The following is an 18,501-nucleotide window of genomic DNA, read 5'->3' as shown; positions in this document are numbered from 1 at the left end:
AGGCGGGTTTTGAATATTTCCAGAGAAGGAGACTTCACAAACTCTCTAAGAACAATTATCTTACTGTTAAATTTCACTGTGTGTCTTTTGACAATTTTAGATAAGAATATTTATTGCAGAAGGAAAGTGTGGAATGGCATAAAGACTTAATGCAGAGAAATGTTTCTTACCTGGAAGGTCAAATATATGCTTATTCAATTATAACAGCATTAGCTAGCATGTCTCAGAGGATAACATTTTGTGCAGACTGTGAGTAGAGGCAGTCATTTCTTACTTTTCTGGCCTGCAGCTGGTCCAGCACATCTGAGTGGTTCAGGGAAGGTCAGAAGCACTCCGAGAAAGGAATTCTGAGAGATAAATACTCCAACACCTCCTTCTTTTCCTTGTGCACTTGGTGGACTGACAGAGGCAGCTTGTTGACCCAGGTGCCAACCATGACAGTATAAGACTTTAGCCAGTTCTCCCCTCCTTCCTTATTTGTGTTTGCTGGGAAGGAACACTGCCTATAAGACCACACCAGCTGCATTTCATCATATCTACCCCAATACTATGCAAAAATGTTTAGTGAGTATACTTTTATTGTTACTTTTTTCCCCATTACTTATGTGTCAGAAGCAAATCCATTTTCCATTTATACCCTGGTTGCTTTCAGCAATGAAATCAATACATGGTACTTACTACCTTGTAGATGGCATAAGAAAGATGCCATTAGGGAGTTCAGTAAGCAGGGAGATAAACACTGTTATAATGAAGTTATGGGAAGCTTTATAAAAAGAAATCAGATAATATTTGTCCTTCTCTACAATACTGAGCATTAAAATAAGAGTGACTTCGAAAAGCAGGCCAAATTACTACCTGATTTGGCATATTTTCCCCTTTGATTATAATCCAAACCTCTTCTTCCTTCTGAAGCAACTCAACACAGGATATTTTGCTAATGTGATTAAATTATCAGCTTTACAAGTGCTTAGAAACATCAGAGCACTCAAATTGTTCATAAATAGAACTTGCAGTTTTAAGAGAGAAATTTTCAATGGGTTGCAAAATGTGGAAAGAGAAGTGAAAACAACATTATTCTCTAGGAGAAACCTGAAGTGTTAACAGGATACATATGGATATAAGAAGAACTGACCAAAACCAAAGCTCAATGCCAGACCTCTGAAAAGGATCTGCTGCAGTCTATTGTTAGTTATTATGCAGCTGTTACACATAGGTATGCTGAGAGAATTTCAGGTATCCCGAAGTGATAGGGAACCTGGAATGATAAAATAACAGTAGCAGTTAGTTTCTGGGAATGTTTTGGATAACAAAAAGAATCTCACACTCCAAGTAGCAACAGAACCGACAAGTTGAATAGGTGTCCTATCTCTGACAGCACACTGAAGATGGAGTCCCCAGAAATCAGACTAGTTCAGTAAAGCAAACAGAGCTAACCTCCAGAATGCCTGTACATCCCTGGCTGGGATGGAGTTAACTTTCCCTGCAGCAGCCCATACAGTGCCGTACTTGGCACCTGGAGCTGGAACAGCACTGGTATCACACCAGCATTGCGTGTGTCGCTGAGCAGTGCTGGCACAGCATCAAGACTCCCTCCAAACCACCCCCACTCCCCCACACCACCAGCAGGCTGGGGGTGGGCAGGTGGGGTGGGGACATCACCAGGGCAGCTGACCTAAACCCGCCGAAGGGATATTCCATGCCATGTAGTGTCACACTCAATAAGATGTGGGAAAGGGGGGGGGAGAGGGGAGGCTCCCATTGTGAAGACGACTGTCCTCCCAAACAACCACTACACCTTTTGAGGCCCTGCTTCCTGGGACATGGCTGAACATTGCTTGTTGATGGGAAGCAGAGAATAATTTTTTTTCCTCTCTGCTTTTGTGAGGCTTTTTTTTTTCCCTCTTCCCTTCCCCTTTATTAAATTATTCTTATTTCAACCTGTGAGTTTTTTCTTCTCTTTTTTAATTTTTTAAATTTTTTTTTCTTTCCGGAATACTTTCTTCTCCACTTGTTCTGAGGAGGGGGAGTGAGGGTGTGGTTATGGTGGAATTCAGCTGCCCAGCAAGGTAAAACCACCAATGTGGCTCAAAAAAGAGAAGCTAAATTGAATCCTGACTTTGAGAGAATTAAGGATCAATTTCTTTTTCCATTAAAAAGGAGACTATACAGCATGAAATGAAACATGAAAACCCACTGATAAATGCAAGAGAAAAAGATGCATTATGTTGCTGTCAAATTATGGTTACAGAATACACAACATGTTCTTAATAATGTGAAATGGAAAAAATAAAAAAGCAGTCATTACAGAAGACATACTAAAAATAAATGATTTATCTGAATATAAACTTTGTGCAAACCTTTTTTCACCTAGTATTACAAATGCATGGACTGATTGCTTATGTAATGAACTGTTGAAAATAATATGAATGAATACATAGGCTTGTATGCTCTCTGTGAATAGCATTTTTGTGGTGCCACAACCTAAAACAGAATATGGAGCTAGATGGAGCAATAGAAAACAGAAGATTTCTGTTTACCTTTATTACAGGGTAGGTAATATTATCTGTTTCCCCAAAGATGTGCATTGTGGTACCACTCAAAATACTTCATCTCTCTGTTTAGTCCACTGGTCTGCATAAGGATTAAGTATCATTCCAAGGACTATGACAGTTCATTTACAGAAATGCAAATTTGCCCGTGACATGTACCAGTATCTCTGTGGATAACAAAAAGTTGATAGCTGCCCACTCAATCTAACACCTCCCAAATAATTAAACAGCAATCCCCACCCCAGGAAAGCAGCCATGGCACCAAGCTTGCTGGAGTTCAAGTGTTTAGACAATGCTCTTGGACATATGTAGACCCTAAGATCCTTGCAGGTCCCTTCCAACTGTGGATATTCTATGTTTCTACAAAAAATTGACATGTCTTGATGGCAGGTATTAACCCCAGTGTTATTACTCATAAGGGAAAGGTTGATTTCTCATGCAAATACTTTTTCTCTGATGAAAAACAGTAAGTACAAAAAATTACAACATTAAAAAAAAAAAGAAAAAAATCATTAATGCTTCGATAGGATGTCCCGATTAAAAAAAAAATCAATTTACCTACACTGATTTGAAACACTATTGTAAAAAGGCAGTACAAACAGGGAGAAACATAAATTACTGCTGAACTATACCATGCTGCTAGAGCCAATGAGATCTGTGTACTTTTTCCTTATGATTATTACAATCTGGGAAGTAACACATTATCCACAATGAAAGACGGGAAATTTCTTCCAAGTACCAATCCTTCTACAAATCAGGTTTCTCTTTTTGTCTTTGTAGACAGATTTCATCATAAATTTGATTCCTGAATTTCAACATATCTTCTACATCTTTGCAGGAGAGCATTTCTTCAACAGATAGCAGCTTAAAGCCCTGCAATTTAAAAGCTGACTTGTGCTCCACAGAATGTAACATGTTTAATGACATTCTAACTGATTCACTTAAACTAGAACAAACAGGAAAAATCCTAGCAGTCCACAACCCAAACTGTGTATTATCACTGGAGAAGAGCTGGTTTGAAACCTGCACACCCCAAAGGTCCAAGCATTCTAGTAAGCTGACTCCAAAAAATTGTAGTGAATATATATCTGAAAGCAATTTCACACCCTTTTTCAAGTCATCTTCTACACTAAATACCATACTTGCATACTTTACTTGATCATCAATTTTTATACTCAATGAACACAGGAAACAGTTTGAAGGTATGTCTACTCTCAAGTTTATATAGGATCCACTAATAATGCAGTTCTTCCCTACTAAGACTTCAGGTCCAATTCTAGAGTATTCAATAACGGATCCAGGTCCTATAAGGCACCCAGGCTCAAGTATGCTTTGAATGATACTTGCTGATCTATCCAAGGTCTCAGCTTTGTCTGAAAAGATGCTAAAGGCCTTAGACAGTAAATCAAGCTCAAATTTCAGTTTGCTATCAGATGTAAAATGAAACAAGTACTCCTGAGTAGTTCCAATGTGATAAAACTTAGAGTTGTTTAAGACTATAACATTAAGTGGAGTTCCTTTCAGAATAGAATATAGCTTCTGCCGTACTTCTACTAACTGCGACTCCTCTTTTGTGATGTTACTTGTATTTTTTGTGTAATCTTGAGTGGCTCCAGGTCCCAGGGCCTGAAGGAAGTCACCATATGCATCTATTTCACAGCAAAGAGTATCCATCTGCTTATAAAATACCAATAATTGTTTTGCAATGCTATGATCCATGTAAAATATACTGTCTGTATACACACACTCTGAGTCCATTTCTGAGTCACTGTGGTCTCCAGAGGAACATGGCTGAGAACAATTTTTTCTTCTTACACGTACCGCACCACACTGGCGCATTGTCTCAATATCAGGCTTGTGTAGGAAATGATGGCAAGATGTGTATTCAAGTCCTCCTTTTCCTGAAAAACTGGATGGATCTAAAACAAACACTCCATGAGTGGTCCCAATTGTCAAATCTGAAGGGTGAGCTAAAGCGGTAAATCCAGGTTTATCGAATGTGATTGTTTCTGCAACGCCAGTGCTGTAAAGTTCTATGTCATCTGAACAAGTAATGAGAATTCCTGGTTTCATGTGACTGGGAAAATCAATGTACATAGCAAGCTTAAGCTCCAACATCTGGTAAACAGGATCACCAAGAGGCAAAGCTGTGAAAATCTTCCCCAGTGCACTTGCATTTGGTAAACGTTGACTATAACCACCTGGAAAAAAAAGACATTTGTAATTACAAAGTATATATACAGTTCTTAAGAAAGTGTAAACAAGCATAAACAAAACCTATACAGCTACATAGCTTGATCATATACTATGTATTCCTTAGAAAATGTCAGATTTTTAAAAAAATCATCCTTATTCTTAAACATTTCTCAATGCAGATCTGACCTTATGTCTAAAAATTAGTGTGCCTTAAGTAGCTTTTACTTAAACAGTGGTTGACTTCAGTACCTTTACTTTGCTTCAGAGCTGGCATCTGAACCATGTGTCTATTAACTAAAGTGACTAAATCAAATGACTCCTGTTCTTTGCTTGAAAATAAGAAGAACGAAAAAATGCCTCAAAGCAATTTTAAATCTATAAGTATTCATTCTGTACGTATTTATGAGGATTCCGCTGGGCAGACCAGACTGCTTAAACTCGCATGTCAAGGCAGAAGATTAATTTAGATACTTTGAATTACATTTTCTTCTCCACTGACTGACTGAACAACTTAAGTGTTGAAAACAAATGCTTAAAAAACAACACCTCCAGAAATTTCACCTGAAATTCAAACATTGGATCAGCGATGTTTGGGATTATTTTTCTAAGGGAACTATATTTCAGAACTCTTATTACTTACCTTCCAACATATTTAGGAAAAAAAAAAAAAAAAGGTATGATTTTAAAGTGTGAAATGACAAACAGTATTTACCAGAATGAATTAGCAGCACAATGAAAGAAGTCCATTTATCACCATAGAGATTCTCTAAGCACTGGAGAACATGAAGTGTTGATCCACCATTTCCTAAAGGAAGAAATATTTTATTACCGGCTGAAAAGAACACCAATAAAAAATGTAACTGACACATGAAGCATCCTGGGGTCTGGTGCTGTGGTAGGGTGATCAGGTATTGTTTTTTAAATGTTGATTCATTCTGCTGTAGAAAATAAGCTGTCATTTGTTTTTTAAAAGTCCTTGTGACTGCAGAGATAATTTTTTTAACAAACTGTAAATGGATGCACAGATATCCATCTGAAATTTCCTCAACCAGTTCTGACAGCACAGTCTTTCTACTGCACCACAGTTGACAGAATCATACAAAGATGATGGACACTCACTCAGGAAACTCTGCACTCAAAGTGAAGGGCACCTCGAACAGGCAGGTCTTGTGAAAAGACGTGCTTTTTCCTCTTATTCCTTCTCTGAATAACCTCAGCATTTGAAGTGTTTCATCATTCCTGTAGGCCATAACTTCACTGAAAAAATTGGCTCGAGCATGAAACACGTCACACAAAAACTCACGAGTGAGTTGATGCAAGCTTTCCAAAGTACTTTTGACATTTGCAATAAGGAAATGAGGGAAAAGTATAATTGTTTGGTATTTTTTTTTGGTGCTTCTACAACTTAAAACAGCTGGATTGCTGAAAACGAATCCTTACCTACTATTTTATACTGCTGATATACTACTGAGATTTATTAAAATTAACAACCAAACAAAAAAACACCATGAGTTAGTGACATTCTGTTTTCTATATGTAGAAGAGTGCCCTACGGTATCATCAACACACACTCACTCAAAACCAACGTGACAGAGTCCCAGTTACCACCATGGAAATTTTAATTGCCAAGATATACTTACAGACAGTCCAAAAAACACCAAACCCGTGATGTTGGCAGCTGCGCACGTGAATCAAAATAACATACTATGTGATGATGTGGAACCTACATTTGTATTCCGAATAATACTTCACGTTTTAGCAGATTTTGGAGCCCTTCCACTACAAGAGACAGCGGTCAAAGCACTTAAACACAATGCCGATTTCTGCCTGACTGCAAGCGATCATAATTGTATTAGCACAGGTTAGAGGAGGCAGAAAACGGAATGCACACGGAGGGCACTGAGCGAGCCCAACTCACGCAGCAACACCTGCAGGAAGCAGCGTCCGAGCAGCCCCGTGCTCGGTGGGACAGAGCCCACGGGCCCCTCCGTGCCTCCGCAGCGGGAGCCACCCTCCCGCCCCCGGGCCGCCCGACAAACCCCGCTCCCCGCCGAGACCGCCGGCCGTGAGATGCGCACCGATCTTGGGTCCCGGTGGATCCGCGAAGACGTGGTACCGCACGCCGCGGGGCAGCTCCCCTCTCGCCAGCTTCGCGGCCAGCTGCCGCCGGAACGCCCGCTCCTGCTCCGCGTCGGCGGCGGTGATGGCCACGAGGTCCCAGAACTCCCCGTGCCGCACGGCTCTGCCTGCCCAAGGAGCGCGACTCCCCTCAGGGGCAGCGCCGCGGCCGGGCCCGCCTCCCGCCGCCCAGGGCCCCAAGCGCTGCCCACCCCCGCGGCCCCCGGCCCGGCCCCCCCGCCCGTCCCACCTCGGAGCGCGGCGAACCGCGCCAGCCGCCGCCCCGTGGCCTCCCGCCGCGCCGCGCTCCGCTCGCCCGCCGCCGCCGCCGCCGCCATGCTGCCGCGCCCCGCCCGCCGCCGCTGCGGCCTAGGCGGAAGAGCCGGGATGGGAGCGGCCCGGCGGCGGGCGAGGGCAGCGCTGGTGCTCGGCTGCTGGGCCCGAGCTCCTGACATCTCACCGCGTGTAAATCCTACCGTAAAAGTAGCTCCCGAAGCACTGCAGGACGTCCTGAAAAACAGCTACTTAAAAGAATTAAGGATTTTTTATTTTTCTAATAAAAAAAGGTGGCCAAAAATCCATAGTTCTTGTTCTATGTCTGCAGACTGCTGGCAGAAGATTAAATGAATAAATACTTCACTGCTCTTTCAGTTTGGGACTTCATGTGATGCGTGTCATGCATTTTTGTTCTAGCTTCCGATCTTTATCAAGACTTCCTAAAATACCTGTTTGCACTCCCTAAAATAATCAAAGTCTGTTACTGAATCCAAGTAGTCATGGTAATCATTCTTTTTGTACTTATTTCAGATTAATGCTTATTCATACTTTAACTAGTACTAGTTTAGGATCTGTTAATCTCATAATCGATTCCAGGATATACTCGTTTTTCATCTATACTGTATTTGTCCCCTGAAATGAAGGACTGACTGTCCAGAGGAGGGCCAAAAAGGGCTGGAGCATCTTTCCTAGGAAAACAGGCTGAGAGAACTGGAGCTTTTCGGCCTGGAGAAGAGAAGGCTCCAGGGAAATGTTATAGTGGCCTTCCCATCCCCAAAAGGGGCTACAGGAAAGCTGGGGAGGACAGGACTTGGGGTGTAGTGATAGGACAAGGGATAAAAGTTTTAAAATGAAAGAGGGTAGACTTAGATTAATTAGACATTAGAAACAAATTCTGTACTACGAGGGTAGCGAGGCCCAGGCTGCCCAGAGAAGCTGTGGATGCCTCATTCCTGACAGTGCCTAAGGCCAGGCTGGATGGGATTTGGGTAGCTTTAAGGTTCCTTTCAACCCAAACCATTATATGATTCTATAATTCACTGTGCATAGTAAAGAATCCCAGGAGAGATTTTGTAATAGCAAAACTGTTTACACCGATATTTTAACTTAAGTATAAATCCCCAAGTTGCATTTCTCTATGAAAAGTGTCTTCACAAATAGCAGAAAACACTTTGTTGACTTGCTGAATATCTCACCTCCTATCTGATAATGCTAGCCCTCCCTTGTTCTTCAGTTTCTGGTGTAAACAACCTTAGATACAGCCTAGTCTGCAGTCCCTGTGTGGAGTGGAGATGATGGATTAACACACAACTCATTGTATGTGTGTATGAACATTTGGTGGAGCAAATGAAATGTAAGCGGTGAGAAAATATGCCAAGAGCAAATTACTTTGTATTACCCTCTGGAATGCAATATGTCAAATAAAATATGTTGGTAGCACAACAGTATTTTTAGTTAAACAGTTAGTGTTGGCAGGAAGTTCCTGTCCAGGGAAGGTAGAACAGGGCTTGGATCTCAGCAAGGGTGGCAGTGTTCAGACTGCTGTGGATTTTTTTTTTTTTTTTTTTTTGTGAGAAGCTCCCAGGACACACAGTTGCAGGGGGGATGTGGTGAGAACAGGATCTAGTTTAATGAATCCTGAATGTGTCGCCAGTGTTGCAAAGCAACAGGGCTGTAGTGCCAGGAGTGTATGGCAGAGCAGAGGCTGCCATATATGTTCAGGAGCTGCCCCAGAGGGAAAGGCTCGCCTCACCCTGAGTTTCTCATAGGAGATCCAGGCAGTGCAGACCCACTACGAGGCACGATGTGAAGGCAGAGATCTGACCTGCTGAGGAATCCTTCCTGATATTCAGTTACTTACGGGAAATGACTAAATGAATAATGGGAATAAAGAAATGAATAGATGAACCATCAAATGGCAACACATACGGCTAGTCGATCATCTGTAGAAGCATCTTTTTTAGCTCCTTTTTTATTTGTTTGTTTGAACAGACTAATGGTTGGCAGTATGTATAACTGAAATATTTTCGCAAACAACTGGAATATATTTTTTTAGAGCTGTTATACTGGAAAGCCTCCAAGTGAAGAATTGAGCTTACTGTTTATTCCTCACAGGAGAATTTAGGTTATTCCAGGACAGTAGCAGATGCCATAATAAATCTTGCAGATGTCATAATAAATCTCGCTTTATTTACTAAGAGAAAGGTGATGTTCAGTCTGTCTGAAAGGTCAGTATACAGGTGGGAATAAAAAGCAGTAAGGTCTCAAATTATTTATTATTGAGAATATTTAAATATGCCTATTTATTATATCTGCAGATGCTTTTCAGATGAGGATGAGAGTTGTAAGTGTTATCGAAACAACTGTTACACTTCACTGTTCACAAATATATTCTGCTGTAAGGTGAATTAAGCTTGACTATAATTTTGGCAATACATGAAGAAGACAGAGAAGCCGAAAAAAATACAAGAGAATTGTGGAAGACAGCTGAAATTATGTATTGGTGTTTCGCTAAGCTGTAAGATACTAGAAATTCCTATTTATGACAATCAAAAATGGCTAAAAGAAGGTGAGATCTAGTTGAATTTACATATGGCCCAGCTTCCACACCAGATAAAGCTATTATTTCACTCACTTGTCTTTTGCACAGTTTAAAGCACCAAAATAATTTTTCCAGCATTTCATTTCTTCTGTATGCAATATTGGACATTGCTCTGAGAATTTTTAAACCCTGTGCAAACAAATGTCTCTGTAGAAGTGAATTGAACAGTCATTGACTGCATTGAATTGTTGTCTTATCTAGTCCTTCCTTGCTGTAAGACAGATACCCAATAGTGCAGAAACTTGGCCCATTCTCCCAGCCTTTATTTGCAGCTGAAATAAAGTAATTTTTTTTTTATCACGTATGGACAAGTAGACCAGCTTGGAAAAAAAAAAAAAAAAAGAAAGAAAAAAAAAAAGAAAGAAAAAAAAAGGAAAGAAAAAAGAAAAAAAAAAAAAAAGCTAAAATCCTGCAGTGTAAAACTTCATATCCGTAGTAGTAGGAACAGCAGAGTTATTGGGAACACCAGAGCCATAGCCTCTTGATGGCCTTCTGGCAATACAGTCAGTGTTTTAATGGACACTAACACCGCTGACACATGGGAATTAGAAATACAATGGTATGATAAAATGCTCTATGAAATACCTCACCATGCTGCTGTATGCTTATCCTGGCTGTATAGGGCTTCACCAGTTGTGGAACAGGCTGGAATTTGGGAGCATATTGACTGCCTTGGAGCCAGTCTTTACTTTTTCTCATCTCTTCCCAGGTTTTTATGTTTCTATAAGGTGATAAATTCGAGCTGTGTTCACAAAGAAATATCAGAATTAATAGACTTGATGTATCCCCTCCCCTCCCCTCATATTTCTTTTCTGAGGGTGATCGTATTCTGTCCATCAGAATTTTAATCAAGACAGATAAAGATCACGGGATTATTTTTTTGCTTATTGATCCTTCTTATTTCAATTGTTTTCACTGATATTTTTGTCTATTTTTACTTCATGGATTAAAAAAAAAAGAAAAATTGTTGTGCTCCAGTGATAGTGTTGTTGAACTACTAAGCTCACTAAGAGTGACAATGTCTGTATTATTATTTTGAAAGATCAAGTGTTTCCTCCGGGAGAGTGACATTTTTACACTTCAGCTACAAAATTAAAAACGGTCTCAAAACACTAATGCTGTGGATATCCAGAGTAGTGTGCTCTGTTTGGAGAAGGCTGATGGAGCTGGTTATTAACCGCTGTGTTACAACCGAGATGTCCATGTGGGATATCTGGAGAACCTTGCCAAAGTTTGGTGGCTTTGGTGTGTCAGAAGCTGTGCCTGAAACCACTGAAATGAGGTTTTGTGCATGCTGTTTGGCACAGAGTATCTGAAGAGCCTTGGTGCTCAGAAGCAGAGGTGGGCCACCACACTCGTTCAGTGACCAGCCACAGCTCTTAGAAATGTCTTCTGGGTAGGTGAGGGGAAAAGGTGTTAGGATGGAGAAGTAATATCCCCGTGACTTTCTGTTTTGCTACAGTGAGCTGCATGATTTTGCTGGTCATGTTTAACTCTAGTTAGGGCAGCTTTGTCTCCAAGTGGAGCAGAAAAAGCCAGTGAGGGTTTTTTGCCTATTCCAGCCCCAAGGCAGAAGAACTACTGCCACAGCATGGCAGGAGAACATGTGCTGCTCCTGATCAGCGGTGACTTGCGATGGCAGTGGTGCCACCTGCACAGCGCCGCGGGTGTGAGGTGCTGGGGACCCGCTACCGGCAGTGTGGGGCCGCGGCAGCAGCACTGGCACTGCATTACGGTTCTGTCTTACGCTGCCCCCTGTTAGCCTCATTTTTCACTGGTCTCATTTCTAGGCAGAGCAGTCCCAATCTGTTTTGTCCCTCTTCCTTGAAGAGGTGTTGCAACTGTTTGAGGGCCCCACTTACCCTTCTGGGAATAGTTTCCAGTTCATGTGTCCTTTCTGAACCAGGGCAGCCAGCCCCATGCACAGTGTTGTGTCCTGTATTGGGTACCCAACACTGAAAAGTTCTCTCATTCTTTTGAGATAAAAGAAGGGTTTCTAACTAACTAAGTGATTGAATAAATGAATGAAATACAGGAATTGAAGGCTAGAAAGAGAAAATCTGAATGCTACATCAGGATCTTACGCTAGACAAACTTGTGGGTGCTGCCAGTTCAGTACTGTCCCTCATTTCTGCAATAATTTTTAAAGATGTGGTTGTAGTTTTCTTGAGAAAGATCCTCAAATCAAGGTCAAGACCAAGACCAGATGATGCAAAGCACTGTAAAAATATTTGCCAGCTGCTATCTTTGCCCAGAAGGCTTCTGCTCACTTACTTGAGCCAAAGGGTGCCTGCTTGCTGCTGTCAGATGAGCTGTGCGCTGTGAAGGTGACTGTATACCAGAGGCCTTAGCAGCATCTCCATCCTGGTGGGCAACGTGCAGGATGAGGGGGAGCTCTGGGGAGATAGATGTTGGAGTGTGAGGCAGGGAGGCAGACGAGTAAAGTGAAAAATTAGTGGGGGGAATGAGAAGAGAAGGTTGGAGAAGAACTGTGGGAGAAACAGCAGGGAGAAAGAGGCATGGCATGGCATGGCATGGCAGCAAAAACAGTGAACCCAGCACCAGGAGGCACAGCTTGAAAGGCAGTGTATAGGCTCAGGTGGTTCAGGAGCCAGCCAGGTGCACAGCAGGATATTAAGCTGGTGAGGAGCTATGAATGGAAGGGTGAAAGGAGCAGATGATAGCTTTCTTTATTTTTTTTTTTCCTTGGGAAATGTGTGTGTGCTAATATGATTCCAAAGAAGACTTAATGTGCTTCTCACCAGTTGTATCTGGTGTCTGATACAAAATATTCCAGAAAAGTACAAGAAACATTACTCTACACTAGTAATTTTTGGATCTTAAGGCAGATAGTAAAGTTAAATACAAACATAGTCCCAGTGACAAGGTTTGCACATTTTTCTACAAAATTGACACAAAACACACTGTCTTATTTGTTCCAGTGTAGCATTCAGAGCTGTGTTATTTATAACAGAGCACCAAGACTTGCTTTGCAGAATTTTCTGTGCAAGTCTCATGTTTCCATTCTAGGACAGAGGAGAAATGGTGTCAATGTCCTGATCATTTTCTGTCAGAGAGAAGTAACAGCAATTCCCAAACACAGTTGTACTCTTAAATAAATAGCTGTTCAAAGCATGGACCTTGAACATTTTTTTTTTCTTTATGCTCATGCATTTTACAGGTCATTATTGCTGTATTACCTATTACCATAAAAACCTCAGTGTCTCCATAATGGCTTGAAATCTGTTTCATTAGTATGTTAATACGAAGCTTTGTACAGGTAATGTTTTGTCAATCTTCTTGAAGTGCTGTACAGTGCATTCTAAGAATTATGTACGTACATGTATTCTCTGTACTTCATGAATATTAACTGTGACTAGCAAGGATTTCCTTAAATCTTGAAGATCGCTTCCAGACAATGTGTCATTAGATTAAACTCTTCATAACAGACCAGAGCCAAACCGTTCAAGACAAAAAATACCGTTTTATAAAAAACATCCTAATTTTTCGAATTTCTGTTGCATTAAAATCAATCTCTACCATTGAACAAGGAGTATCTGTAAAGTTAATTTAGAATGATTAATGTCCTTAAGTAGCAAACCCAGATATAAATTAAATGAAAGATGAACCTGGTACTGTTTCTTTTTTTTCAGTCACCAGTGCCAGCTGCATTTCAAGAAGATTAAGAAAAGTCATTAAAAACATAATTATGGAATTAACTTATTTTCATTTGCTAAACACATGGAAATATATGTAAGCATATGAGCATGAAATATTTAAAAGCATGTGTTTTAGATGCTTTTATACACTAAAAAAAACGTCTTTTGGCAGCAAGGGGATGCTGCTCTAGAGTTTCCAGCTCCTCAGTCTGCAACAGCCATGGCTCTGGGGGCAGAGTCTGAGCTCACCTCCCCCTGGGCACAGATGCTGCTCTCCCCATTGCCATGCCGTCCTGGCTGTCCTGACCTTCTGCAGAAGTATGCATTGCTTCAAGACAATTATTTTGACACCTTTTTGGATTTGGTAGTTTTAAATTAAATTATGTTTTCCTGTTTTGTTCTATAGGAAACTGAGTGGGAATATGGAGTCTCCCTTCTGATTGCTACAGAATTTGAGTACTTCTTTCAAAGTGCATGTGTTTATTTTACCCTTCATCAGTACCTGTGATCTTCATTTGAATGCTTAGTTACACATGACACAATTTTCCATAAGTGAATTTTCCTCCTCCCCACATTTTTTTCTAGTTGCTAGAACTGAACAGTTTTCTTGGTGAGAATACACAACTGACCTCAAAAGTGGTACTGTATCCAACTTAATTTCTTTGTTACTCATTTATTACACACTATTATTATTTTTCATTGATGGTCCACTGTGACAGCAGTTTCTTTTTATGATTTTATGGTTACTTCAGAAATCAATGAAGTTTATCAATAAATCAAACTCCTCCCTCTCTCCCTCCTCCCTCCCTCCCCACCCAAATTCCCCTCCCCCCCCCCCCCCCCCCCCCCCCGGCAAGTTAAGACTGTAGTTTGCACTGGTTTTCATTGGGTAAATCCTTGTGTTTGATTTCAGCTGGAGAATGCACTTGGTGTGTGTGAGGTGAACGCTGGGCAAGAGTAAATAGGGCATACATACATACAGCTTCGCCTTTGTGGCAGAGGGATCGAGTAAACCTGGGATCAGAGAGCAGGAAGATTTCCTCTCACTGCCTGACGGTGGTGCTACAGTACTGTGGGAAAAATTGGTCCTCTTCATGGTGTGTCATTGACTCAGTTCTTGTGTTCCATCTTGTCTTGGGCTCTACCTGTATGACTGGCTGTGTCTGATGTTGTTCAAGTGAGAATAAAGATACAATTCATTGTACTTAAGTAGAATCATTGTTTGTAATCAGCTAAATAGAAGGAAGACTAAATCATGCTTACCAGAATGCAATGTTCTTTGTGTTAACATCCACACCAAGGGAGCAAGCTATCTGACAAGTGTCAAGCAGTAACCCAAGAGCAGACCACCCTTTTCAACAGACAGGGTCATCTTGTCTATTGGCTGTGAAATTCCAAGTTTGGATGGGTCTAACTTTGACTGATGTAAGCAGGTATTTTTACAGTCAATTTTCTTTCTTGTAGATGGCAGCTGGTCAGTCCATCCCATTCTGGCAGAATTCTTGCACAGAGTATCTGAGAAAAAACTTACATTTTTATTACTTCTCATCTGCATTTGTCATGGCATATTGCCTATGAAAATGTCCTTTCTGAGATACGCAAAATAAACTTTGAAGAGCTCAGTTACGGATTTTCTTAAATTTTCTAAACTTTCAGACCAGGTATTTCATTAATACTAAATGAATATTGTGGTATATAAATTCATTTAATTTCAGCTTAATTTTGTTGATGCACTGTTACTGCAGTATGATTTCATTGCTACTGCAACTGACAGGTATTTTATGTATTTATCTATTACAATAATCTCTAGGATACACTGATGCATATATAATACTTTACTGTATTGTTACTACATGAGCTCTTTGCCACTCAGTACAAGAGGAGTATTTAGATGTGCCAGATATTACAATGCTGAAATAAAAAAATGCTGTACTCTCTTAGTGGTATCAAGCATAAGGAACTTTAGAAAACCCACTTCTATAAATAGAAGAAAAATTTTGCTTCCTTCTTAGATATAACTTTTTCTGCTATTCTGCCTTTTTCTGCCTTTTCTACACTTTTTTTTTTTTTTTTTTTTTTTTTTTTTTTTTTTTTCCCCTTTACAGTTAAAAGGTATAAAAGGTAGGATGGGGTTTTGTCCTACTTTTGTCAGTTAATGATAATTTTCTCTTCAGAGAGCAGGACTGGGATTTTTTTTTTCTTTTTAAGTTTTAAAATAACAAAATTACTTCATGCAGGCCATATGTCAGAAAAAAAAAAAAAGTAAGAAAGATGAGGGGAAATTCAGAGTAAAGAAGGTTGATAGAATTGTTGGATTTGGTCCCTCATTTTTTTAGGTGATCTATTTACAACATCAATCTATTACTTCTTTAAATGGGCTTATATTCTACAATTGTAATTCAGTAATGACTTTCATATGGAAAATTCCTGTCTTAATGTGGAGTGAGATTATGATTAATTGAAAACTAACAATCCTGACTATCTGAAACTTAAAGAAGCAAACATTTTGGAAGAGTTAGCTTCAGTTATATTTTCTGGGAATCAGGTATTCAATGATAAACACAATAAAGAACCACTTATGTAGTCTTTAAAGTGTGTTGTTTTTTTTTTTTCTTGTCATGTCTGTGCAGTGAAAGTATGTTACATTTCTTGCCACTGCTTCAAGAAGTTGCCATTGCTCCAAGAAGAACAGAAAATTCCACAGATCATTTCCTCATGAAAGTATTCTTTATGAAGTATTAGAGCTATATATTATTCATTATTCTTATGAGTTTGGTCACTTGCTTCAGGAGATCAGGCTCTTAACATTTCCTCAAGTGCCTTAAGGGTTTCATATGTATGTTGCCTTTCTTTTAGTAAAAAGTTAGTGGCAAATGTGCTAGAGATTGAATATAAATTAATGTTAGAGAAAGGCAAACAAACAGGAGAATGGTCACCACTACAGGGAGAACTGGAACTTCCTCATGGCACACTGTGTTAAATTGTACCTACTGTGAATTATTAGATGAATTCTTAGAGTTTAAAGCTGTCACTAGGCTTTCAGTGCAGCAATGCATTCTGGCCTAGGTCTCGTCTAGGTCTAGTCAGTGTGGTGAATTTCCATAAGTAATAGAAATTTTAAAAGCATCATCCTCCAAGTTTGTAATATACCTCTTAACTAATTAGAATGAGATAGTCTTTCCTATAAGAGTTGGTTCTCGCATATTCTTAACTAATGACATTATTGCACAGCTAGATCCTGCAACTGTTCTTTTGTAGGAGATACATCTTCTTTATATTATGAAAGGCTACTACCAAAACAAACAAACAAACAAACAAACAAACAAATCCAACCAATATAGCCCTCCCTCCTCCCCCCCAAACAATAATCAACTATTTTTTTTCTCCTGTACATCTTTCCTCCCTCCTTTCCCCTAGATGAATCAGAGCATTAGCTCCAGATAGAAAATACTATATTTAACCTGTCACTTCTGTTCTGACACAGATCGACAGTGTATGAAACAAATTTAAATCTAAATTTGGCAGTAGGTTGACATCTGTCTTCAGAGACATGCCTTGGGAGACAGTGAAACAACACTAGGAAAAATATAATTTCATCACTGAAAGAAATGGTTACTGCTTTTTTTTTTTTTTTTTTTTTTTTAATCAACTGTGTAAGATAAGAAGTCATACATCATTGCACTGTATCCGGAAGTGATTTTTTTGGTTTGTTTGTTTATATTTTTTTGGCATTGAAAGAAAACTACAGGTAGCATATCATTTACTGAGGGCATTGGGATGTGTATCACAGCCAATCTGGCAAAACTGCTTGGCTGAGCTAAAAGGGTAAAACTAAATAGTATGTTGGTTGATGTTCTGTGAAAATAAAAGATTAGCATCAGACTAGAAAAGACAAGAAAAATCTCCATGGAGGAAGGTATGGTCATAATTCCTTCATAATATGTCAAGACATAAAAAAAAATAATCAGCCATAAATAAGATGAAACTTGTTGTATGAGGACAAGAGATGTCACCATGCACATAAGCAGGTGTGATATCTGCTGTTAATCTCACCCAGAACTGCTGGGTGCCTCATGAAAGACCCTTGTTCCTGGCCCCATGTTGGCAGAGTGGTTGCGCTGCTTGGTATGGAGGTGACTCCCAATGCTCCTGTTTGTGGAGATCTGTGCAGAGCTACATCAAGCCTTTGCAAATACATGCTTTGACATTGGAGCAGATACTTGTGGGTCTAATTCTAGTAGAAGTTTAGCTATTTCCAAGATAAAATTTGGATACAAATATGACAGTTGTGCTGATGCTTACAAACCATACAAGAGTAGTTAAATAAATGTGCAGTGATGTGCAAAGATGATAATGCTTATCCTTTCAGTTGGGAAAAGAAAACAACAAAAAAAAAAATTCTGATTGTGTTTAGCTCTTTTTAATACCCATCCTCATCCTCATGCTTGATGTGTGTCATACCATACATTCTTTTTGTTGACATGGATCTAGGGGATTTGGCCTGTTTTCTGCAATAGATAATAATCTACTCAGAGGATGAGCAATTTGACAGCCATACTCAAATGCTGCATAAGGTTACACAAATGTAAATCACCACAGAGAAAGGTAGTCATTACATTCAAGAGTTTAAAGAGTTTCCTGAAGAGAAAGAAAGCAGAATTCTGAAAAAAAAAAAAAATAAATAAAAATTAAAAAACTGAAGAAGAGGGCTTGAAAACTGTAAGAGCTTTACATCAGCATCAAATGAAAAGATCAAGATTACTGAAAATGTGAGGAAATGCATGCTCTGTTCTTAGAAAGCAAGAAACAAAGCCATTTGAGTATTCACTGGGTCAAAACTTCTGTGCTTGACATGTTGCTTTGACACAGGGTTGGTTAAGTCTTGATGGTGGAAACGTGAAGATACCGTAAAAGAAAGACAAAGAAGTGTTTCCTAACTTAAGCCACTTTTCCTGCAAAAAAAAACAATAATTAATAAAGCATGTCAGTGTGACTTTTGAAATATATCCTGGTTCAATTAGGATAAGATCTTATCTGGAGCCATAAATGCTATATACATATTTTTAAATGAATGCTAAAAAACAAATTGCCTTTTTTACCT

At 39.7% G+C, this 18,501-nt stretch overlaps 1 protein-coding gene across 1 annotated transcript; it reads right to left on the bottom strand.

Annotated features, from left to right (window-relative positions):
* Window positions 1-2,201: 2,201 nt before the first annotated feature.
* On the bottom strand, window positions 2,202-7,414 carry FPGT (fucose-1-phosphate guanylyltransferase). Its single transcript, XM_084527488.1, has 4 exons — window positions 7,114-7,414; window positions 6,824-6,991; window positions 5,458-5,550; window positions 2,202-4,750 (listed from the first exon to the last, which is right to left on the bottom strand). The coding sequence occupies exons 1-4, from the start codon at window positions 7,316-7,318 to the stop codon at window positions 3,297-3,299; spliced, it is 1,920 nt and encodes a 639-aa protein (XP_084383614.1). The 5' UTR covers window positions 7,319-7,414; the 3' UTR covers window positions 2,202-3,296.
* Between the last annotated feature and the right edge of the window lie 11,087 nt (window positions 7,415-18,501).

The sequence above is a fragment of the Aythya ferina genome (genome assembly GCF_964211825.1).
Source record: "Aythya ferina genome assembly, chromosome: 8".
In the NCBI taxonomy this organism is placed as follows: Eukaryota; Metazoa; Chordata; class Aves; order Anseriformes; family Anatidae; genus Aythya; species Aythya ferina.
This window is presented reverse-complemented; position numbering and strand designations above follow the sequence as displayed.